At 43.1% G+C, this 25,279-nt stretch overlaps 1 protein-coding gene across 3 annotated transcripts in view; it reads left to right on the top strand.

The window, feature by feature from the left end:
• Kntc1 (kinetochore associated 1) overlaps positions 1-25,279 on the top strand; it is a 78,851-nt gene that overhangs the window by 42,532 nt on the left and 11,040 nt on the right. For all 3 annotated transcript variants that reach the window (XM_005403079.1, XM_013503705.1, XM_005403078.2), the window contains exons 34-56: positions 1,485-1,723; positions 2,274-2,446; positions 2,988-3,085; positions 3,943-4,081; positions 4,590-4,646; positions 5,391-5,554; positions 6,899-7,003; positions 8,385-8,513; positions 9,193-9,309; positions 10,788-10,897; positions 12,244-12,451; positions 14,777-14,866; positions 16,500-16,671; positions 16,762-16,820; positions 16,914-17,130; positions 17,923-17,996; positions 18,190-18,400; positions 18,694-18,803; positions 20,822-20,868; positions 22,111-22,189; positions 23,188-23,306; positions 23,931-24,066; positions 24,972-25,067. In XM_005403079.1, the coding sequence (XP_005403136.1) occupies positions 1,485-1,723; positions 2,274-2,446; positions 2,988-3,085; positions 3,943-4,081; positions 4,590-4,646; positions 5,391-5,554; positions 6,899-7,003; positions 8,385-8,513; positions 9,193-9,309; positions 10,788-10,897; positions 12,244-12,451; positions 14,777-14,866; positions 16,500-16,671; positions 16,762-16,820; positions 16,914-17,130; positions 17,923-17,996; positions 18,190-18,400; positions 18,694-18,803; positions 20,822-20,868; positions 22,111-22,189; positions 23,188-23,306; positions 23,931-24,066; positions 24,972-25,067 (2,949 nt within the window). The remainder of the gene's footprint in view (positions 1-1,484; positions 1,724-2,273; positions 2,447-2,987; positions 3,086-3,942; positions 4,082-4,589; positions 4,647-5,390; positions 5,555-6,898; positions 7,004-8,384; positions 8,514-9,192; positions 9,310-10,787; positions 10,898-12,243; positions 12,452-14,776; positions 14,867-16,499; positions 16,672-16,761; positions 16,821-16,913; positions 17,131-17,922; positions 17,997-18,189; positions 18,401-18,693; positions 18,804-20,821; positions 20,869-22,110; positions 22,190-23,187; positions 23,307-23,930; positions 24,067-24,971; positions 25,068-25,279) is intronic.

Genomic DNA, 25,279 nt, shown 5'->3' with positions numbered 1-25,279 from the left:
AGTAAGCTTTCGTCCTTCCCTGATGCTCCAGCTATCCGTTTTCCCACGGGGCTGTAACCGCTGTCAGCGGCTTCTCGTATGTCCTTGTGGAAGTCCTTGCGTGGCTCTGCAGGCATAGAGAGCCCGTAGCTCCTAGTGAGGAGGCGTTGTGACAGGCAGTCTTCAGTCGCACGTCCATAGTAAGCACCAGATGTGCGCTCTCCTATCAATTGCCGTGTGTACTTGTTTTTGCCCGGTGAGCCCCCTTCAGCAAAGATCACTAATGTTTTGGGAAGGAAAGCATTGTTTGTTTGTTTTTTTTTCTTTGTTCGTTTTGTCTTTTTGAGACAGGGTCTCACTATGCAGTTCAGGCTGGCCTTGAGCTCACTTTGTAGCCCAGGCTGGCCTCAAACTTGCAATGATCCTCCGGCCTCAGCTTCCTAAGTGCTAGGAATACAGGCATGTGCCACCACACCCAGCTAGGAAAGCATTAGTTTGGAAACACTGTAACATTTTATACATTTTGTCTTTACTATAGATGTGTGCTATGCTACCATCAAAAATAATATTTATAGTCAAACATGGTGGCACATACCAGTAACTCAGAAGGCTGAGGAAGGAGGATTGCTTGAGAACTTGAATTCTAGTGCAGCCTGGACACCATACAAGACCTTGTCTTAAAAAAAATTGTTATTATATTTATGAAGACTCTAAATACAGGGAAAAGGGGAATTACGTATTGTTAATTGAAAAAGGTAATGTAAGAAATCATACAGTGCAGCCATAAAATACTAATGAAAGATTAAAAGGAAACACTGAGAAAATGGTCAGTGTTTATTAAGTTAAGCTTGTTGTCACTCCATCCGGAGGGTATCTGGTAAGTTTGGAGTTGTTTTTGATTGTCACAGCTGTTGGGAGGATAGAAAGGCTATCGGCAGTCCTGTAATGTGTACGGCCAGCCGCACACAGCAAAGGACTGTCCCTTTCCAACTGTCATGGAGATGAGGAACCGCGCTCTAAAATACAGCATCAATGCAAAGGGCCTCCTTTGCCCGCCCCCGATACCTTCTGGTGTCTTCTTCTGGGCATCAGTGAGATTTCTGGTGAGTTGGAGAAATAGATCCTGGGTCTGGAGTTAGCAGCCGACCAGAAGTTAAAGAGCAAGACTGTTTGTTAGGCCTCCAGGGCAGATTTGCAGAAACCAAATGCTGAATCCCTTCATCCCCACTCAGCTCTCCGCAACACAGTTATATTGGTTGATAACCAGGGCTTGAACCTGAGCTGCACACATAGGAAAGCGCACTGCCCTGGGTACACCTCCAGTCTGTCTGAGCTTTTTATAATACTAGTTTTATAGTTTGAAATTTAAAGTCTCAAATTCTTAATTTGCAAGGGAGTAGTCTGAGGAAGAGGGGATAAGGGGAAGTTTGAAGTGTAATGGTGATTTTTACCACTGGCTAACCTGAAAAGGACTTAGGACTTTGTCTTGCTTATGTTTGCTGCAGGAGAACTTTGAGGTCTTTCTTTCGTTTGATGATTATAGCAGCAGTGCCCTGCTAGCCGATCTTCGTGAGCAGTACATTAGCAGTCACGAGAATGCCCAGGAGGAGGCGGGCCTGAGCACCAGGTCCAAGCTACACAGACAGGCCCTGGCCCTACAGGTGTCTGCGCAGGAGCTGGAGGCAGAGCTGGCCTGGAGAGCCTTACGGGGTGAGAACATCGGAGCGGCGCTGAACAAATGCAGGTGATGCCCGGACCCCAGCTTGTCTGGAGTAACACTCGCTTTGTTTCTTTAGTAATAAGTGCAGGGCTCGTGATACTTTTTTTTAAAAGCAATTTGTTTTTCACCGCATGAGCCTACTGTGGGCTTCTGTGTCAGAAATTAGTATAAAAGTCAAATATCAGATATTGCAGAGTTAAGTAACTTAACCATTGGGTTTAGGCTACATACATTTTTGACATGGGTTTGACATGTCTTTCAAATAATTTGAAAATGAAACATTGTATGCTCCAAAAACATTTTAGAAGCCAGGCATGGTGGCGCACGCCTGTAATCCCAGCACTTGGGAGGCTGAGGTAGGAGAATCACTGCGAGTTTGAGCCCAGCCTAGACTATAAAGTAAGTTCAAGGCCAGCCTGAACTGCATAGTGAGATCCTGTCTCAAAAAGACAAAAAAAATTTTTCAGAGCTGTTTTATGTGTTGCTGATAGTGGTTATATACTAATACCAGAAAGGCAAATACATTTGCTCTTAATACAAGTGTTCCAGTTACCCAGTTTTCTCTCCTCCAAAGAGACCTGTTTAAGTATCACAGCAGCGCTGACACGGGGAGAGTCCTGTTTCTGACGTGTCAGAAGCTTTGTCAGATGTTGGCCAATGATGTCCTGGTGACAGCACCTGTGGGCCTCAACCTTCCTTCTGAGATACATGACCTAGCTTGCCAGGCTGTCACCATCTGCAGTCCAGGTAACAAAATTTATAGTGGTTTCTGTTCTCTGATTTATTGCACACTTGTCTCCCAAATGCTATCTGTTAATAATTGGGCCTTGGAATAGACAAGAGTGTCTTCTCGTAAAGGAACAGCTGTAGTGGACTCTTTGGGGATTATAGCTTTGAAATCAAAATACTAACAGTATTGTTTCTGATTGTAGACCATACTCATTTTTGTAGGATTGTGAGAATCCTTATCTCGCCATATCTGATCTTGTAAGCTAACTTTAACAAAAAACTTGACCCATATTTAGGGTAGTCAAAGCTATGTAGGTAAGTGTGGTGGCTCACACTTGTGATCCCCGCACTCAGGAGGCTGGTGCAGGAGGATCACCATGAGTTGAAGGCTACCCTGGGCTACATAGTGAGACCATGCCTCAAAAAAAAAGTTATGTGAATACCTCTCTATCTACTTTGTGACCCTTGTTAGAATTTATAGAGTGGGAACAATAAAAAGGTTATTTTCATTATTCTAAATATCTAAAATAGAAGCTTGATAATTTTTCTCTACTTTCAGATTTTTTACTAGATGCTTTAGAACTGTGTAAATATACTTTGATAGCGGTGGAGCTTTCCAGACAATGCCAAATGGATGACTGTGGAATCCTAATGAAAGTAAATCGCTTTTGAATTTTTTTCCTTTAACAAAAGCCCCGCCAACCCATTATGCACTACTTTTAAATCGCATCTGCAATTTAGAAAAATACAGCATCTGCCTCATGTATTTCCTTATCCTATGCTAGCATACTACTTAGGGCATGAACCCATTTCTCTTTTCTAGTACTTTGTTTGCTTTGGTTCATACTGTCTTTTGAAACATTAGACCTCAAGAGAGGCCTTTCTCAACGTTGTCCTTCTGTTAGAGTTTAATTTAAAATGATGTTTTTATAAGCCATATACCAGAAAAAGCACAGAGTACAGGTACCCATGGGGGAAATTGGTTCCAGGACCCTCTTCCAGATACCAAAACTTGTGAATTCAAATCTCTGATACAAAGTTACGTAGTGTTTGCTAGTTGTAACTTACACCCATCCTCTCATATACTTCAGTAACCTCTAGATTATTTGTTATACCTAATACAATGTAAGTGCTATGTAAATAATTGTTTTACTGTATTGTTTAGGAAATATTTTTTTTTTGGTACCAGGAATCGAACTCAGGACCTCGCGCTTGCCAGGCAGGCGCTTGCGCCACTGAGCTATATCCCCAGCCCTGTTTAGGAAATACTGACCAAAAAAGCATGTTCTTGTTTAGCACAGACAGATTTATTTTTCAGAATATTTTTGCTGTGCAGTTGGTTGAAAATGTGGCTGTGGAAGCTACAGACAGAGGACTGACTGTGCATGGCTGTATTTAATCATTAAGGCTTTGTGGCCCTAACATACATGATTCCGCATTCTGCTTGGTGAAGATGTTGTCTGGGGTTTGCAGTACATTTACTTCTGGCCCTTCTGTATGACCCGTCTATGTAGACTTCTTTCGGAACTCATAAGGACCCATATGAGGAGTGGTCTTACAGTGACTTCTTCAATGAAGATGGAATCGTTCTTGAATCACAGGTGGTGCTACCAGTAATTTATGAGTTGATTTCATCACTTGTCCCTCTTGCAGGTAAATCTCACTGATTTTCTGCATATCTGCTTTATGCAAATTTAAAGTATGGAGGGTTAGACTAAAACTATACACAAAAACATGGATTAATTTTTTTATTCTCTTTAAAATAAAAAAAGGATGAATTTTGCAAGCACAGTTGAACAAAAGGAGCCAGATACAACTGCTTATATACTGTATAGTTTCACTTACAAAAAGTATAAAAATAGGATAAAAAACATACTGTTGGAGGTCAAGGTAGTATCTACCCTGAGGGGAAGGTAATGACTGCACAGGGGAACAAGGGGGCTGCGAGGTGCTGGTAATGTTGTATTTTGTGATCTTGAGGGTTCTATATTCAGTTTGTAGAAATTTATCAAATTGTATTTTTTTGAATGAATTTAAAAAATGTTTAAAACAATTTGCCTTAGAACATTATTTGTTAATAGCGCAATATTTAAATATCTGGACCTATGTTTTTTATAGCCAGTTATTTTAGTGTTACTTAACTTATTATTCTCTTTTGTAGAAAACAAAAGATACCCCTTGGATTCTATAAGTTTGCCCTACTGCTCCATTAGTGAAGGTATTTGACATCAGAAATGTATAGCGTGGCTGATTGTGGTGGTGTGTACCTATAATCCAGAACTCTAGGGGGCTGAAGTAGGAGGATTGCAAGTTCAAGCCTAGCCTGGTCAACTTAGTGAGACCCTGTTTCAAAAATTTTCAATAAATAAAAGGGTTGGGGATGTAGCTCAGTGTGAAGGGCTTGGGTTCAATCCCTAGTACTGGAGATAGAAAAAGGAAGAAAGAACTACAGTGTGTATGATAATTTTATAAATATGTAATATAGAAATTCCTTGAAATTCTGAGTAAGAATTTGACTTAACGGTCGTCATGTAATTATATAGTTATTTCATTCTTCTTCTTCTGGGAGATTATGTGACTTGGCTGACAGTATTACCATGTACTTATCTGTTCATAAAGTTCAGTTCTTCCGTATAGAGAAGTGGTTGTTATCCAAAATATAGCCGGGTGTGGTGGCTCGTGCATGTAATCTCAGCACTCGGTAGGCTGAGGCAGGAGGATTGTTGCAAGTTCGAGACCAGCCTAGGCTACAAAGTGAGCTCAAGGCCAACCTGAACTGCACAAGGAGTCCTGTCTCAAAAAGACAAAAAAAAAAAAGTATCATTATCTAATAGACTTAATGGGGCAGGGATGTAGCTCAGTGGCATAGGACCTGCCTGGCAAGTGCAAGGTCCTGAGTTTGATTTCCGGTACCCAAAACAGAAAAAAATCTAAACATTAAAATCTTTTTATCACTTTACAGGAGACAACCTTATTTTACCCATTATTCGTTCCATCTCTGCCCTGCTTGAGAACCTTCAGGAATCCAGCCAGTGGGAGCTGGCCCTCAAATTTGTGGTTGGCTCCTTTGGTAACTGTCTGCAGCACTCTGCATCAAACTTTATGAATGCTAGTCTGAGTGAAAAGGTATAGCTTCGAGAATAAATACTTTGACTCTGGGTAATAAGAATGTAACAGCATTGCCAAACAGAAATACAGAGTTCCCATTTTCCTGTTGAGCTCTGTAGCAAGGGGAATGATTGATACTAAAATTGATACTAAAATTCAGATACAACTCAAGGTGTCTGCGAGTTACTTTCTTGTTACTAAGACACAATACCTGACACCCACAAGTTGAAGGAGGAGAGGCTTAGTGTGGCTCACGGTGCATTGAGGTTTTAGTCCGAACTTGGCCGCTCTAAGGCAGGGCAGCCTGGCAGGGGAGAGACAGCTCCTGGCGTGGCAGTGAAGCAGAGCCATCAAGGGCGGAGGAGGGATAGAGACCCTTCCAGGCCAAGCCCCAGGGACCCACCTCTAACCAGGCTTCACTTCCAAATCACATTTAGCTATAAACTCACCAGGGAAATAATCTACTGATGAGTATCACACCCCTACGATCTAGTCACCTCCCCAGAGCTGCCCCTACTCTGAGCCCGTAAGGATTTGGGGGCCATCTAGATATAGACTACATAGCACACACGTGTCCACACTTGCTCCTTATAGCAGCTGTGTAGGTGGAGACAGATTCTGGAAGGTGAAATAAGTTATCCAAGGTTTTAGGTGGTGTTGGTAAAGCACTCACTGTGCAAACTCAGTACAGTACCCTTCTGTTACTTTGTTGTTGCCCGAGTTACTCCCTGACAGCATTATGGGAAAGATTGTGTGAAACCTCTCTGAGATGTGAGCCACGCTAAGAGAGCTGTCCATACCTTACCGTGAAGCTGCCTCTCAGGGGGAATGGTCTTCTTTCCTCCTACTCTGTTGATACGTGTTCAGTGCTGATATTCTTTTTTTAAGCTATTTCATTGAGGTATAGATTTCAAAATTAAGATCCACATATTTAAGTGTGTCAACTAATATATTCACTTTATTCCTAACGCCTCAGTCAAAATATACAGAACTTTAAAAATTCCTTTTCACTCCTTTTCAGTCAATCCCCGATACCAGGGCCAGCTTTTTTGTGTTAGAGATAAAATGCTGCCAGAAGTAGTGGCACACACCTGTAATCCCAGCACTCGGGAGGCTGAGGCAGGAGGATTGTTGTGAGTTTGAGACCAGCTGGGCTACACAGTGAGCTCAAGGCCAGCCTGAACTGCATAGCGAGACCCTGTCTCAAAAAGACAAAAAAAAAAAAAAAAAGAGAGAGATAAAATGATAATCCATTTTGCATAATATCGTGAATTTTCGAAGTTCTTTAATATTTGAGACAGGTTTTCAGTGTGATATGTACAAGTGGACCTGATGATTCTTTTCTTTGTTCATTTCTAAAAGTTACTTGGAGAACCCACATTAGTTAACTCAAGGCGTATTGTTATGGACTTGAAAGAAAAATCTGCTATGTTTATCAGGGGAAATGTCACAACACTGCTGCACAAAGTAAGTACTTATGAGGCCGGGTATATAGCTCAGTGGCACAACGCCTGCCTGGCAGTGTGAGGTTAAGAGTTCAGTTCTTGTTGGTGTGCCTGTTTGCCTTTTACTTCAGTCAGGAGTGCATAAGATTTGGTAGCTTAAGATTCACTGCATTAGTGTTTGACCATTAAAAGTTCTTTAGGACCTGTGTTATAGCTCATCACTGTAGCTAATGTTTTGTTTTATTTTGTTTTGTTAATTATGGTGACTGACACTACAGTACCCATTTTTGAAATGGTAGTGACTCATTTCCATTTTGTCCCTTGATTTCAGAATATATTCTTTTTTTTTTTGTCTCTTTGAGACAGGGTCTCGCTATGCAGTTCAGGCTGGCCTTGAGCTCACTTTGTAGCCCAGGCTGGTCTCGAACTCACAAAGATCCTCCTGCCTCAGCCTCCTGAGTGCTGGGATTACAGGCATGTGCCACCACGCCTGGCTAGAATATATTCTTTTTTGGGTGGTCCTGTGGGTTGAACATAAAGCCTCACGAATGCTAGGCAAACAATTTACCACTGATACATTACCAGCTCTTTTTATTTTATTTTGAGTCAGGGTCCTGCTAAATTGCCCAGGCTGACCTTGAACTTGGGATTCTCCTGCCTCAGGCTTCCTGGTAGCTGGGATTGATTATAGGTATGCCCCGGCAAGTCATTAAGATTTCCTTTCTTAAGGCTAGTTATTTCATTATATACCATGTTTCATGTACACACCATGTTTTCTTTTTCCAGTTGGCCATAGATGAACATGTGGTTGTTTCCATATCTTGGCTCTTGTGAATAATGCTGCAGTGAACATGGGTGTACAGGCATCTTTCCAAGATCCTGATTTCAGTTCCTTGGATATATACCCAAAGTGGGGTTGCTGGTAGTTCTATTTTTATTTTTTGAGGAACTTCCACACTGTTTTCCCTAATGGTTGTAACCGGTTTACATTCCCACTAATACTGTATGAGATTTTCTTTTCTCCACTTACAATCCCAGCTGCTCAGGAGGCTGAGACAGGAGAACGGCCAAGTTGAAACCAAACTTAGCAAGACCCTGTTTAAAACAAAAATACTTCGCCGGGCGTGGTGGCGCACGCCTGTAATCCCAGCACCCGGAAGACTGAGGCAGGTGGATCATTGCGAATTTGAGACCAGCCTGGGCTACAAAGTGAGGTCAAGGCTAGCCTGAACTGCATAGCGAGAGCCTGTCTCAAAAAGACCAAAAAAAGAAAAAAAACATACTTCATGAAACACTTGTCTTTTCATATGGTCTGTAAGTCAGTTTGGTGCCAAGTGTGCCTAAAATCCTTAATTCTGTTTGGATTGTGAAGAATTGCTTCTTTTGATGCTTTCTTCCTTCAGGTATTTAATTGTCGCCTCGTGGATCTTGAGCTGGCGTTGGGTTATTGCACTCTCTTACCTGGAAAAGATGTGTTTGAAAACCTCTGGACTCTCATAGATAAAGCATGGCAGAATTATGAGAAAATTCTGGTATGTCCTAAGCAAGCACACGTTCCATTCTGGACGTAATGACTTTACTAGCAAGTCTGAAATATTTAGAGGAAATGTGATGCACATAACTCTTCCCAGCTTCAGCTTGACTGGTGAGCAGATACACAAGTCACAGGCATTGCTTGGTTCAAAGAATTAAGAAGCCTTTTATTTCATAAAATCTATATATAGCCCGAGAGCCTCAGGCCTTATACTTACTCTAGTGAGTTAAAACCCTAGGCCCTTCAGGGTGTTTGTATTGTTGTTGTTTATTTGTTTGTTTATGTGGGAAAAGTTTCAGAGATAGAAAACTTCCCTTGGAAGTTGTTTTAAAAAACTGACCATATATGAGGATTTTGCTTATAGGATAACTAAAAATTTGATGTCACTGGTAAAGAAAAGCCAGACTAAATTTATGGCATCGTACAAGCTGAACTGTCTAAATATTGTGTAAGAATCAATGGCTGGGTACAAAGCAATGTGTAACACTTCATATTCTTATCACAAAAATAGTTACGATGGGGAGAGGGTCTGGGACTTGAACCTGGGGCCTCACACATGCTATGCGTGTGCTGCACCGCATCCTTAGCCCAAGGTTATGTTTTTGTTGTTTTCATCTCAAAGGTGTTAGAAGAACTTCTATTTGCCATGGACTTTTAACCTTATGTTATTTTTTTAGGCGATATCTCTGGTGGGTTCCCAGCTGGCCAGTCTCTATCAGGAGGTTGAAATAGGGCTTCAGTTCCATGAACTGAGCACTGATGCCAAGTGGGGTGTTCGTCTTGGTAAACTTGGTGTAAGTATTTGTATTCCTGTTATGTGTCGTCCATCCTGATAATTACCTGCTTGGGGAATTTAAAACAGAAATCTCATTGCCCTTTACTTTTGTGAGAGAATGTGTATGTACCAACTCATAAATTTTAGTTACATTAAGCACACAAAGAAATAAGGACCTTTTTTTTAACCGCATTTCCTATTTTGTATATTTTTAAGACATTTAAAAGGAGCCTGGCATTTTCATCTGCTTAGCTTTCTAATTTATAGGAATCTATGTAATATTAATTGACATTTAGGCTCTGGTAAGCCTAGCCTTTAGTGCCACATTTTTATTTTTTGCTGCTATTACTTGCTTAAAGGTTTGGGTTTTTCTTTATTTTCTGAGACAGAGCCTTGTCATTCAGGCTGGTCTGGAACTTACTGTGTAGCCCAGACTGGCCTCAACCTTGGAACAATCCTTCTGCCTCCGCCTCTCGAGTACTGGGGTTACAGGTGTGCACCACCATGCCCGGCTTGTTACGTTTTTTGAGATGAGAACTCACTGTGTTTCCTAAGCTGATCTCAAACTCCTCACACTTCTGCCTCCCCAAGTGGCTGGGACTATAAGGATATGCTGCGATGCCTGGTTTGGTGAAAGAAAGAAAGAGAGAAAGAGGGAGAGAGGGAGGGAGGGAGAAAGGGAGGGAGGAGGGGAGGGAGAGAAAGAAGGAAAAAGAGACGTTTTTCTCCTTATTTGCTGTACTGCGGATTGAACCCAAGGCTGTGGCACTGAACTACATCCCCAGCTCTCTGTTTAGTTTTTATTTTGAGATAGGGTCTTGCTAAATTGCTTAAACTGGGCTCCAACTTTAATGATGGATTTCTTTGTTTCTTTTTATTTCATTTATTTATTTAGTACTGGGAATTGAACTCAAGGCCTCACACGTGCCAGGCAGGCACCGTGCTGCTAAGCTGCATCCCCAGTCCAGCCCTTCTTTTCGACTTTGCAAAAGAGCAGATTTTTTTTTTTTTTTTTTTCCAGGCAGGCACCGTGCTGCTAAGCTGCATCCCCAGTCCAGCCCTTCTTTTCGACTTTGCAAAAGAGCAGATTTTTTTTTTTTTTTTTTTACCAAAAATGTGAAACATTAATTTGCAAGCGGTATATTTAGCAGGAAAGTAATCACTGCGGAAATGTGACTGTGTGTTTGAAACCTAATTTTTACGCAGTAATGGGCTGACACCCTCTGATGTGAGCAGCTCACTGTACTGACGCAGAGGCAAGAAAGGGAAAGGCATCTGAGAAGGATTGTTTTGGACCCACAGCCAGAGAGGTCACGTCCCAGAACAATGGCTGTTGGGGCAGCATGATACAAATAAAAGGTGGAAGAACTATAGAAATAGAAAAATGTTTCTTTATTTAAGAAATAAAAGTAAAAATGCAAGCCCTAATATTACTCATATTGTGAAACATGTCAGTTCAGAAAAGTTTTCTTTTCATTTTCCTCTTTTTATTCCTAGATTTCTTTTCAGCCAGTTTTCAGGCAACATTTCCTCACCAAGAAAGACCTCATTAAAGCTCTTGTGGAGAATATAGATATGGACACAAGCCTCATTCTGGAATACTGCAGGTATTAGGCGTGTTCTTGCTGTTAGCTTAGCCAGCTGGTAACCTGTACTGTGAGAACACGGAAATCCAGGTGGTCATCGCGTGGCCCCCACACCTGGCAGCTGATGTTGTGCCAGCCCTGACTGAATAAAGTCAGTGCCCGATTAAGTGCTCTTATGATGTCACCTTTTAAATTCATTACTTCATGTTTCTCAGATTTGCCTCATGGTAAGAGGGCACTTCACTAAAAATACAGATACCTGAGCATCTTCTCGGCAGTACTGACTTAGCAGTCTGAGCTAAGGCCCATGAATCTCAGCTCTTTCATAGGCGCTCCAGGTGATTCCTGTGATCAGAAAAGTTTAAAGATATTCTTCGGAGTGCTGTAGTGCCCCGCCATCCATGGGGGAATCATTCCAAGACTCCTACTAGCAGCCTCAAAGTGGATAGTAACAAACTGTAAAACTACTATGGGTTTTTTAGATTTTTGTTTTGTTTTTGCAGTACTGGGAATTGAACCCAGGGCCTTTGCACTGAACTACATCCACAGCCCTTTTTTTTTTGAGACAGGGTCTCACTCTGTAGTTCATGCTAGCCGTGAGTCACTATGTAGCCTAGGCTGGCCTTGAACTCACAGTGATCCTCCTGCCTCAGCCTCCCAAGTGCTGAAATCACAGGCGTGTGTGACCACGCCCAGCTGCAGCCCTTTTTTGAGACAGGATCTCATTAAATTGCCCAGGCATGGCTTGAATTAGTGATCGTCCTGCTGCATGCTGTAGAGTGTTGGGATTATAGGCATGCATTATCACACTTGGCTTTTTTTAAAATTACACACATGTACTAGCATACACATTATAAAACTTATCAAAAACAGATTTATGTTTTGCATCTTTTTTTGCATATCATTTTTTCCTATGTCATTCAGTTACCATATCTTGCAAGGTCATTACATACAGATCTTATTATCTGTGGCAGTATGAATATTCCTTCACATGGATATATTATTTAACCAGCTCCTGAATGATCGTTGAGTTGGTTCCAGATCTTAATCATCCCAAACATTTGGAGCAGTGAGCATCCTTCTTTGTGTGTCTTTGTCTATGAGACTTGTAAAAGTGGCATTACTACATTAAAGGGCATAGATATTTTCAGTTTTATTCCATATTTCCCTCTAATATTGTACCAGTTTACATACCCACTAAGAGTAACATCTGACATTTTTTGGGTGATAGTTAGCTTTCACCATGTGTCCTTTGTCTGATTATAAAGCTGGACAATAGTAAGGGTAAAGTATATTACATGTTGGGAGCAAATACCTGAGTTGTTTGTGAAGAACCTTTTATGGAAATGACTGACTGCTCCTTTTAGCACATTTCAGCTGGACTGTGATGCGGCGCTTCAGCTATTTATTGAAACACTACTGCACAACACTAACGTCAGCCAGAACCCCGGAGACACAAGCCCGGCATCTGCAAAGCAGCAGCATTCCAAGCTCTTGGCCAAAGCCAGCGAAATGGTTCCCTTGCTGACGAGCACAAAAGATTTGGTCATCAGTCTTAGTGGAATACTACGCAAGGTAGATGAATGGAGTCCTCACGAAGACCACTCCCGCCTCAGTTAATTACATGCCTGTAGTAACTGGGTATCTCCGTCCTGTTTTTTTTTTTTGACAAGGTCTCCCTATATAGTCTAGGCTATCCTTGAGCTCCCTGAGCTCCCAGGCTTGCTTCGAATTTGTGGCACTCCTGCTTCAGCCTCTCGAGTGCTGGGATTACAGGTGTATGCCACCACCCCAGGCTTCAGTCCTGTATTTTCTCTTTTTCTGGTGGGGGTACTGGGAATTGAATTCAGGAGCTCATGCTAGTCAGACATATGCTGCACCACAGAGCTAAATCCCTGGCCCCCAGTCCTGTATTCTTAAAAACTTAAAAATAGAGAAATTGTAGAATCCTATATTTTCAGTACAGTCTGTGGGGTTTTTTTTTTTTTTGGTGCTGGGAATGAAACTCAGACCCTTGAGCTTGCCAGGCAGGCGCTGTGCCGCTGAGCGCTCTCCCTAGCCCCTTCAGTACAGTTTAATACAGCAGTTTTTCTATCTTGCCTTTTTAAAAAATGGAAATAGTATTTCCTTCCAAGATTTTTAAAAATAGCACACATTGTTTGAAAAGGATCAAGCTAGGGATAAGTACAAGTGAAAACGGAAATTTCCCTGTAGTCTACTCTTTTTTATTTTTAAAAATTTTTGTCATTACGTGTTTGTAGTACAGAATGACTGCGTTCACTGTGAGGGGTTGGGGCATGTATGTAACACGTTTTCGCCCCCTCCCTCCTCACTTCTCCCTTAACTCTCTAGGATAGATATTTACCTTCCTAGGGGCAAAATGCGAATAGTTTGGTTTAGAGACTTTCTACACCAAGTACACTCCCTTCTGGTGTATATCCTATTCACCTATTATTCTTCCATATGGGTAAACCGTACTGCATTTAACCAGTCTGTAATGGATGGACATTTAAACTGTTAGTAAATTTTATTACATTTTATACTGTATTATACATATATGTCCTTATTCTTTTCTTTTTATTTTTGGTACTGGGAATCGAACTCAGGACCTTGCACTTGCCAGGCAAGTGCTGTACCACTGAGCTACATCCCTGGCTCTTTATTTTCCTTTTGGAATGCCCAAGATTGAACCCAGAGTCTTCGTGCGGAGCTACATCCTCATTGCCCCTCCTTTCTGAAATAGAGTCTTGCTAAGTCTCTAAATTGCTCAGGCTGGGCTGGAACTTGTAATCCTCCTGCCTCAGCTTCCCACAGTGCTGGGCTTATAAGAGTGTGCCACTATGATCCAGTTGGAATTTTAAAATCAAAGGATAATTTGATGGGAGAATGAAGATGGATGGCAGGGAAAATAAGATTATGAGTGTAAGAAAATGACCAGTTTTGTAACTTGCCTGTAACTCAGTCAAAAATTATGTAGACATGCTCAGATTTTCTGGGTACAATAGCTCATCTTCCTACTTTGTTCAGTGTTGTTACTCTTACTCATGTGATATTAGTTGGTGTTTCAAGAAATAGAAAAAAGTAATGGTGGGTAGGCAAAAACAAAGAACAAAAGCATGCTCCCTCTTTGCAAGGAGAGGTGAATAGCACCCAGTTAGTTCTTGTATTGTAGCATAGAGGACCAGGGATCTAGCTCAGTGGCACAAGCGCCTGCCTGGCAAGTGCAAGGTCCTGAGTTTGATTCCTGGCACTGAAAAAAAATAAATAAATATAGCATAGAGTTCAAACTAAAACAGTTCTTTGAGAATGGTCTGCATGAAGACCCACGTTCTAGTTGTCAGTTTCAAGAAAAGGCCAGTTTCTTTCTATTTCAATTTTCTCATTATCAATAGAAAATCTAGAGCTTTAATTTCAAAATCTTTTAAAATTACGAAGTTTTGACCATATGTTTATTCTTTTTATGTAGTTGGTACCATAAAGTATCTTTATTAAAATAATAAGACCTTTTTTAGTAGATTTCCAGATATTTTAAACATGTGTATTTATCACAATGTAACTTTAGAGATGAGAAAATTTTAGGGATTTTTTTTTTTTTTTTTTTTTTTTTTTTTGGTCTTTTTGAGACAGGGTCTCACTATGCAGTTCGGGCTGGCCTTGAGCTCACTTTGTAGCCCAGGCTGGTCTCAAACTTGCAAGGATCCTCCTGCCTCAGCCTTCCGAGTGCTGGGATTACAGGCCTGCACCACCACGCCCAGCTAGTTTATTTTTAAAAATAATACAAGTTATAATGCACTGAGATTTTACATTTGTAATTTGTACCAATGAACATTACTGAATAAAACTATCAGCATGGTAATATCTTTTCAGGTTTTGATATATTTTCACTTTTTTTTTTTACAGTTGGATCCCTATGACTATGAAATGATTGAAGTTGTCCTGAAAGTCATAGAAAGAGCTGATGAAAAGATAACCAATATTAATATTAATCAGGTATGACAAATATGTTAAAGATTTAAATATCATCTTTATGGTTTTACTTATAGGTAATATAGCAGTTGTCTTATTTTCCTCTGGATTACCCTTTCAGCTCCCTTTAAACTCTGCATCCAAAATAAACTCTGCATCTTAAGATTTTTTTTTGTTTTTTTTGAGACAGGGTCTCGCTATGCAGTTCAGGCTGGGCTTGAGCTCACTTTGTAGCCCAGGATGGTCTCAAATTCCCAAGGTTCCTCCTGCCTCAGCCTCCTGAATGCTGGGATTACAGGCGTGCGCCACCACACCTGGCTTGTGCTGTCCATGTTTTATCATTTCTCTTTGTCCTGTTTTTACTGCTTTGAAGTGATTTAAATCTGCTATCCAAGAGTAAGAAGTTGCTGAAGAGCTAATTGAAGAATGAAGGCAGCATTATTTGCCGTCTAGCCAAAAAGGGCCTGAACTTAGGGCCTGAACTTAGCTTTGTGTACTGATGGGGGGGACAGTGACACCCATTCTATCTAGTACTTTCATTAACTGACTGTTTTGTTTGTTTTTGAGAAAGGATCTCGCTATGTAGTTCAGGCTCATCTTGAACTACAAGATGAGCCTATATAGCCCCGGCTGTCCTTGAACTTTCAGTGATCCACCAGCCTCAACCCCCACATATACACGCACACCCCTAGTGCTGGGAGTACAGCATGTGCCATCACACTGGCTTCATTAACTTTTTTTGGTGGCAGTATTGGGATTTGAACCTTTGCCTCATGTGTGCTAGGCAAGCACTCTACAACTGAGCTACATCCTTTCATTTTGAATTTTGGTCCTAAAAATAAAAGACAATAGGTTAATTCAAAAGATTATACAAATCCCCAAATAAAACATAAAATGGATAAGAAATACAGAGAATTAATTTTAGATTCATAGCCTCTATATTTAAAATGAAATCCAGCTCGGCCTGGTGGCACAAGTCTGTAGTCAAAACCAATCAGGAGCCTGAGGCAGAAGGGTCAGTTGAGCTCAAAGGTTCAGAGGTGAGCCTGAGCAATACAGAGACTTTGTATCAGAAATAAGTAATTAAATAAACAAGGATGGTAGCATACACCTGTAATCCCAGCACTCTGAGAGGCGAAGGCAGGAGGATCACAAATTCGAGCCTCACCTGGGTGACTTACCAACTTGATGAAACCTTGTCTTACAATGAAAAAGGAGTGGCGTTGTAGCTTAGTGCAGAGGCCCTGGGTTGAATCCCCAGTACATCACAAGATTAATGAATAATAATAAAAATAAAATGAAATCAAATAGTTTTGAAGTGTATCTCAAAGTATTTGAAGAACTTGCCAAGAACTGCCAGGCTCATGTACAGAATATCCTGCCATTAACAAGATACCATTGATTTCCCCCCAGTTTGATTTCCTCAATGGTCACACAAATCACGCTTTAGAAGGTAACACGCCAAGGAAAACTAGAAAAGGTTTTGATAATGTTGGTGAAAGCGTGACGATCTGAGGAATGGAGTCCCATGAAGCTGCAGAGTGAGTGATTTTGAGACAGTGTGGACGGAGTTACTCCTAGGGAAAGAAGTTGTTTCAGAAGACTCAGTGCCTACATTAAAAGGAGCAAGGGAAAATACTTGCTCCTTTTAATGTAGGCACTGAGTCTTCTGAAACATCTGGAGTCATACAGAAGAATTTCCCCGCCGGTGGACCTGGAGTATCAGTATATGCTGGAGCACGTCATCACCCTGCCGCCCGCAGCCCAGACCAGACTGCCTTTCCACCTGATACTGTTTGGCACAGCGCAGAACTTCTGGAAAATTCTCTGTATGTTCACTAACCTCTTAAGAATTTTAACAAAGACCCAATAATTTTTTTTTTCCTAATCAGATTATACTCTTCTGGTTTCCTTTCTAGCTTCAGAGCTCTGTGAGGAGTCCCTCCCAACCCTGCTCTTAATCTCCAAATTAATGAAGGTAACGGATTCAACCTGCCTGAGGCTTCTTTGTGCTGTAATCAACCCTGACCCTGGTTGGGAGCGTCTCACACTGGTTTCTTTTTCTCCAAAGTTCTCTCTAGATACTCTCTACGTTTCCACAGCGAAACACGTTTTTGAGAAAAACCTAAAGCCCAAGCTCCTGAAGTTAATGCAAGCTAAGTCCTCGGCCCTGATGAACAAGGAGATAGCCAAGATCACGCAGACCATTGAGTCCTACTTGCTGTCCATCATCAACCCGGAGTGGGCCGTGGCCATCGCCATCACCCTCACCCAGGAGATCCCCGAAGGTGCACGGCCTTCCTCTCACTGGGCTCCACACAGTTCACGGGCTTTTTTGTTTCGTTTTGATGTTTATTCTTTCCTGACTGGGGATCAACTCAGGCACTCACACATCCTAGGCAGGCACTGCACCGCCACCGACTGCACCCCAGCTCTGGCTGTGTTGATTTTTGGTTGTTCTTTTCTTGCATGTTTGAAGAGAAGCAGTCTTTTAAAATCTGTGTGTCCATCCTTTTATGGGATTGCTGGAGTTTCCAGAACTCAAGGGGCTTGCTCAGGCAGAAGCAGGACCGCGGGCACTATCCAACTTGGGGATAGGAATAGAAACTGATTCCTAGGACCTAACCATACTTAGAACGGCGAGTCCTTAGATAGCATCACATAATCAAGTATATAGATACAGGCACTTATTATCACAGTTTTGGTTGTAGCAAAATTGAAAATAGCTATCTTTTTATAATGCTCATCAGTCAAGAACTGGTTAAAAACAAAATAGAGGATGTTCTTTGAATGGAATGCTGGAAAGGTATCCAGGTATGAAGTGAGCATAGCAGTGGGCGGCATTGCCCCCCCCACACACACACAGAAGAAACTAAGGAATGTGAGAGTCGGGGTGGGAATGGGGGCTGAGGAGGGGCCTTGGTGGACTTTGACTTTCTTCTTTGTATCTTTTGTCTTGTGCGACTGTTTTTTTACTGAGTATTGATTTTTATAATTTAAAAATATTTCGTAACTTGACTAACATGCCTTGTCTTGGAAAGACTTGGCTTTGCTCATAAATCTTGTCTTTCTCGTTTCAGGCTCCTTCAAGATGTCCAGTTTGAAGTTCTGCCTGTACTTGGCCGAGAGGTGGCTGCAGAACATCCCGCCTCAGGTGCGTCTGAAGTCCGCAGGCTGCTCTTTCTTTTTGACGTGGGTGCTCATGCTGGGGCCAGGGGTGGACTCCGGCTCAGAGCAGTAGCTGTTTCGGGTACCGCTCGGAAGGGAGGGCCCCTGACTGGTAAAGGCGGGCGCTTAGCCTCCACTCAGATTTGTCAAGCCTTTCTGTCACTTGGAACTGTTACAAGGATGAGACACGTGAAAAAGCGCAGGCGTTACTGAAGAAGCTTCATCTCCAGTTCCGGCGCTCGGGCACAGAAGCTGTGCTCATAGCGCACAAGCTGAACACCGCGGAGTACTTACGAGCGATCGGAAAGCCGGCCCACCTCATCGTCAGCCTCTACGAGCACCCCAGCATCAACCAAAGAATGCAGAATTCGTCTGGCAAAGATTATCCTGGTAGGCACAAGGATATTTTTTGATAGAAAAAGAGCTATTGTTTTTATTTCCTGATTACCTAATATTGAAAATTTGAGGTTTTTTTTTTTTCCTTTTCCTTTTTTTTTGGAGGGGTAGAGGAGGTTGAGATAGGGTCCTACTATGTAGTCCATGCTGGCCTTGAACTCACTGTGTAGCCCTGGCTGGCCTCACTTCTCCTGCCTCAGCCTGCCAACTGTTGGGATTACAAGTGTGAACCATCATGCCTGACTCCAGTTTTTATTTTCCTAAATTCTGTATCTTTGATATCTTAGATATTCATGCAGCAGCTAGAGAAATAGCTGAAGTCAATGAAATTAATTTGGAAAAAATCTGGGACATGTTGCTGGAGAAATGGCTGTGCCCCGAGACAGCGCCTGGTGAGGTGGGTGTGCCTGGCTCCTCGAGCGTGGCCCTGACTCTCAGGGACTGCATTTGCCCCGCGTCATGCAGCCCTGGACTTGGAAACAGACTCTTCAGCGAAGAGACTTTTGTGCATCTTAATGCCTTCTGCCGTCTGATGAGTAAAGAAATAGTTTGCTTTTTGTTTAAACACTGGGTTTGTTAAAAAGCTATTTTAACCCTTCAGTTGGTGATTTGAGACTTTGTCTTGTTTTACTCTCTGTAGGACTGCGGGTTGAACCCAGGGCCTCATACATGCCAGGCAAGCACTCTGTCACTGAGCTACATCTGTGGCCCTTTTTTTTCACCTTTTTTTTTGAGACAGGGTCTCACTATGTAGCCCTGGCTGGCCTCTAACTTGCATCACCTTGCCCAGCTCTTGTTTTTCAACTTGGAGACAGGATCTTGCTAAATTGCTTAGGCTGGGCTTGAACATGCAATCCTTGTGTCTCAGCCTCCCAAAAAGCTGATGCATCTCAGCGTTCCCTGGGTTAGATCTGCAGTGCCACTTTAAAAAGTGTGTTTGAATTATGTATTTTGGGCATGATACTGCATATGTGATTATCATGTCCTCCTCAGGATATGTATTTGAAGGCAAATGACTTTTTTTTTCCTTGGAGCTGATACTAATTTAGATGCCTTGGTTAAGGTGACCCTTTACTGTATTGTTACTTTTTTCCTTTTGTAGTTATTAAGGCAAATATATTGAGACAATTCAGCATCCTATTTCTCTTCAAACTCCTCTGCTTAATGTATGCATGTACACACACACACACACACACACACACACACACACTGGTTTAACATCTATTGACAATTTATACTTGAATCTGCTGTTGCTGATGGGACATTGAGAATTTGAAGGGTGCAGGCCAATTGGTTTGTAAAATGTCTCATTTTGGATTTTCTTATGTTTCTTGATTGGTTATGCATTTTGGACAAGAAGGCTTTGTAGGTGAGGTGTTCTTTTCAGGGGATCACGCCAGTAGATGCATAATGTCAATTTTTTAGAAATAACACAATTAATATCTAAAATTTGGGCTGGGGATACAGCTCAGTGGGACAGCGTCTGCCTGGCAAGCACAAGGTCCTGAGTTCAATTCCTGGTACAAAAAAAAACCCTCTAAAACTTATGATAGGACTCAGGAATCCACACCCAAAAGTTTCCATGATATCCTCTGAATTTTCATTTAGAACTTGATGAATAGATTCTATGATTCCTATATCTACCTGGGAAGATATCCTTAAAAAAGATCTAGTCATAGCCAGTTGTACAGGTAATGTGCCTGTGATACCAGCCATTCAGCAGGCTGAGGCAGAAGGATCACAAGTTTGAGATCAGCCTAGGGTAAGTTAGCAGAACTGTTTCAAATTAGAATTTTAGGCATGGTGGCTCATGCCTGTAATCCCAGGACTCAGGGAGGCTGAAGCAGTAAGAGCGTAAATTAGAGCCCAACTAGGCAATTTAGCAACCTAATGAGACGCTGGCACAAAAAATAAAAATTAAATTTTTTTTTTTTTTTTTTGAGACAGGGTCTCCCTATGTAGTTCAGGCTGGCTTTGAACTCACTGTGTAGCCCAGGCTGGTCTCAAGCATGCAGCGATCCTCCTACCCCAGCGTTCTGAGTACTGGGATTACAAGCCTGCACCACTACGCCTGGGCTTGTAGGAAGTGCTGAGGATATACGTCAGAGGCAGAGCGTGTACCTGGCTTGTGTGAGGCCCTGGGTTCAGTCCCTAGTACCCCCCACACACACGTGCAGGTACGCACGCGGATATACAATCTATTTGTAAACAAATGGCATAACCCGTGTGACATGAGGGTTTTATTTTTAGCTAATTATTTTCTTGAGACACTGTTGCTATGTTGCTTAACTTCCTAGAGCCTTTTCCTTTTAAAAGTTATCCAACAAATTTAAGCGCCAGAGGGAGGACCAGGAATATTTGTTTGGTTTACTCAGGTGTTCTTCACTTTTTGACTTTTTTCCTTTCTTTTCAAAGAAATCATCAGAATTATTTGAGCTTCAAGAAGATGAAACACTGCGAAGGTATGCTTTTCCTGTACTTACGCTGGCCTTTACCTTGGTGCTCAGTAGAAGAAATCTTATCAATACACTTCTGAGGCTGAGTTTTCTCACAGTTTAGTTTTTTTGGTTTTTGTTGTTGTTATCATTGTTTTTGAGACAGGGTCTCACTGTGTAGTCCAGGCAGGCCTCAAACTTACAACGATCTTCCTGCCTCAGCCTCCGGAGTGCTGGGATTACAGGCGTGCGCCACCACACCTGGCTGTAATGTGCCTTTTTTAAAAGCAAATGTATTAACCCTGAGTGTTCATCAATGCTCTTGTAAGGCTGTATTGAGAGCTGGGGTTGTAGCTCAGCGGCATAGCGCTTGCCTGGTAAACGAGAGGCCCTGAGTTTGATTCCTGGTACCAAAAAAAAAAAAAGTTAAAAAAAAAAAAAAAAAGTCTGTATTTGAACCCAAATCAGAAAGAATGTAGTGACCAGTCAGTGTTGTTGGGCGTGGGCATGGGCATGGGGGAGGGTGTGGTAGGAGGCATGCCAGCTTTTCTCCATTCCTGACTGATACCAGAAGTCGGTCAAGTTGCCTGTGAGGGCCCACACCCTCCCTCAGGCCTGGAGAGCTGATGAGAGGAAAGACTCACATAGACAAGCCCAGGAAAGTCCTTGTTCATGTTCGGAGCACCGCCGGCCCAGCCACTCACTCTCAGCCCTCCTTCCCCTTGGACTCCCGCTTCCTCCTCGCTTAGTCTTCTAAGGGCGAGTACAGCTTTGTCCAAGCAAGGGACAGCTCCTGGGCAGGCCCCGTGACACTCACCCAAATGCCAGCTGTCAGGCAGCTGAGGCAGAAGGATGGCAAGGGATTTGGGTGGAGGCCTCCACACGGATCTATAGCCCCAAACCATTTTTTATAATATTGAGACAGTTTCTCTGTAAGTCACTAAGTTTTCTAGCTTGCGCTTGAATTTGTGAATGAGATGCCGTCTTAAAAAAAACGAAAACCAGGGCCAGGGATATAGCTCAGTGGCATAAGCACCTGCCTGGTAAGTGCAAGGTCCTGAGTTCAATTCCCAATATGAAAAACAAACAAACAAAACAAATACCAGGTGGGTGTGGTGGTGCACACCTGTAATCCCAGTTATTCAGGAGGCTGAGCCAGGAGGATCGCAGTGAGTTCAAGGCCAGCCTGAACTGCATCATGTGACCCTGTCTCAAAAAACAAAAACTACACAAACAAAAACAAATGTAATTGAAATTGTTTTTTTCCAGAGTCGTGTATCTCCTCCTGTCTCGCCCGATTGATTCTAGTTCAAGAATGCTGTTTGTATGTGCAACATCAGCTACCAGTGTAAGCTCCAAACACTCAGAACCCGTGCAGGCGTCTCAGCTGAACATTTTTCCCTGCATATTTCCCGCGCTTGACTTTGTGAACAGATGATTCTGATAGTGCCCACTTACATACTCATTCAAAGTCTGGCAGCAAGGATCGTCACCTCCCCCACTGGCCTCTGTGACATCTGCTTAGCAAACCTAATGGTCCGCCTGGCGACACCTCCCACAGGCTCAGTGCCTGGGCAGCCCGTAACTCACTGCGCAGTCAACATTCTTAACGCCGGGACCGAAAGCCTGCCCCTGCATAACCTGCTTCCAGCTCTGATAACCACTGACCTCTAGCTGCTGTGCGCTTTTTGTTTTCTTGAGGGCAGCGCGGCCTCCCTGAGTGAATGGCATTTGGTGAAAGTGGCTAGATAGCTCGCAGCCCAGCCAGGTGTGTGTTTCCCTCCCGCTGCAGCTTCTGCTCCGTGTGCTCCCCGTTTCCTCAGAGTACTAACGCATATGTCGAAATCGACTCATACCGACATGCATTCACATGTGGACCTTCACAGTATGACCTGTATCCAGGGCTGAGCTCGAGTGAGATTTGTTCTCACTACCTCACTAAGAACACTCTGAGTGAAAGCCGCCTTTGGTTTTCCGGGCGGGGAGTACAGGCCTGTGAGCACAGGACACCAGGACAGCGGGGGTCCTGGCTGATTCTGCCAGCAGCTTCACCCCCCACTGCTTCTGCACCTCAGTGCCAACTGCAGCACAGAGTAAAAGGCAAAAGCACCTCAGCGTTATTATCAAGATGGTTTTGACCCTGTGCCACCCCTAAGTCTCAGCAGAGTTCCCCCAGGGGCCCATGGGCCACATGTTGAGAACCCCTGTTCTTTGCTGTGCATTCCTCAGGGTAGAAATTGGCTTTCATGTTTTAAAAAATGGTGTTGCTTTGTTAGCTCAGCTGAAGCTCATTGGCCAGCTGCAGCATGTGGGTGTGCCGCTCTCCAGCCTGTTTTGGTTTTGCAGACCCTGGGCACGCGTCAGTTAACTTTTGCCCACAAAACACGAGCTCTTCAATGTCTCCTCTACCTGGCTGATAAGGACACTGTAGAATCTCTCTTCAAAAAACCCATTGGAGAAGTAAAGTAAGTAGAACTTGATTAATTGTATTAAGAATTAGAAAACAGATCATTTGTTTTGGAACTGTAACTTGTTAGGCCTTTAATTCATTAGACCGCCTTTGAGTAGTTATGTTAACTGTACCTTTTTTATTTTTTGGTCTTTTTGTCTTTTTGAGACAGAGTCTCGATAAGCAGTTCAGGCTGACCTTGAGCTCACTTTGTAGCCCAGGCTGGTCTCGAATTTGCAAGGATCCTCCTGCTCAGCCTCATGAGTGCTGGGATTACAGGTGTGCACCACCATGCCTGGCATAACTGTACTTCTGTTGCCTGACTATCTGACATGTTGACAAAGGGGAAACAAGCCTTTTTTTTTGGTCTTTTTTGAGACAGCGTCTCCCTGTGTTCAGGCTGGACTTGAGCTCACTTTGTAGCCCAGGCTGGTCTTCAACTCGCAGCGATCCTCCTGCCTCAGCCTCCCGAGTGCAGGGATTACAGGCATGCGCCACCACACCAGATGGAAACAAGCCTTTGAGGCAGGAGGATCGCCACAAGTTCAAGGCCAGCCTGAACCTCATAACAAGACCCTCTTAAAACCCAAAAAAGAAAACAAAAGAGAGAATGATTCTTGTAAACGCCTCTGTTTTTCAGATCTTATTTGAAATGTATCACTTTTCTGGCATCATTCGAGACATTGAATATCCCCATCACCTATGAATTATTTTGCCACAGTCCTAAAGAAGGAATGATTAAGGGCCTGTGGAAAAACCACAGCCACGAGCCAATGGTAGGTAGAGTCTTCCAGGTGTGGGGCTCCTGTCCTTGCTCTCAGGCTCCTGCCACCCTGTCTTGGTTACTTTTCTTTCTTTGCTGAGACAAAATACCTGCCTTCCACAGTTAAAGAAGGAAAACTATTTAGCTCACGGTTTGTGGAGGTTTCAGTCCATAATCAGCTGGCTCTAAAGCAGAGTGGCATGGCACAGAGCAACACTTCAAGGCAGCAGAAGATGGCAAAAGCAACAAGAGCAAAGTAGGGCGAGAGCAAGCCTCTTTTCCTCCCTTACATTGTAAGCAGGCTACCTGCCCTAGGGTGGGTGTAGTACCCACACCATCTCCATGCCCTCCTCTTGAACAGGATGAGGATATTTACAAAGAAAGGACCCAGGACTCCTGCTGAGTTAAACTTCTCAAGTTGACACAATGTATCAACCATTGCAGACCCCTTAGGATCCGGGAGACCTTTTACTCCCATGCAGCCCACCGCTAAGACATCCTCCGGTCTCCTGGCATGGAGATGGATAGGGCCTCTCTTCCTTAAAGCTCATGGGCTAACATCGTCCCTTCCGGCAAGATGGAGCACTCAAGCTCTCTCTGAGGGCCTCCGCAACCCCCAGCAGGGAGGGCTGGTGTTCCTCTTCTGCCTGGCAGCTTTTGGGGACTTAGCCTCTGAGGCAGTCAGAGCCCAGGCTAGGCACGGTAAGGGGACAACAGGCAGACTGTCGTTGGAGAGAAAAAAGGAAAGTCTCTTCCTTTCATTAGAAAGATAGGGCCTTCATTGAAACGAGGTGCTAGGTACTTACGGGTTATGTGCAGATTTTGTATTAAGCCGCCCTACCTTTTCCAGACCTTGTTAGATTTACTGATGTCTTGAAGCAAAACAGTGATTTTATTTTCTTTGTTTTTTGGCTTCAGGCAGTACGATTGGTGGCGGAGCTCTGTTTAGAATACAAAATCTATGACCTGCAGCTTTGGAATGGACTCTTGCAAAAGCTTCTTGGCTTCAACATGGTAAGGGAGCCCGAGGCTCTCCTGAAGCTGTGCTTGGCATCCCCTAAGGGTTGGCAGCGGCGCTTGTTGCTGAACAGGTGTGTGCTGAAAGCGTCCACTGGCCCTGGGTTCCTGCCAGATCTAAGCACCGTGTTAGGCCAGAGCAAGTGCGAACTCCGCAATAACCTCCTTCGTGCTGGAAACAAACGGAACATCCCCCGGCCTTTTTTAGT

Source organism: Chinchilla lanigera, unplaced genomic scaffold (genome assembly GCF_000276665.1).
Source record: "Chinchilla lanigera isolate Chin_1 unplaced genomic scaffold, ChiLan1.0 scaffold00081, whole genome shotgun sequence".
NCBI lineage: Eukaryota > Metazoa > Chordata > Mammalia > Rodentia > Chinchillidae > Chinchilla > Chinchilla lanigera.
The sequence above is the reverse complement of the archived record's forward strand: the minus strand, read 5'-3'. Positions and strand labels throughout refer to the sequence as shown.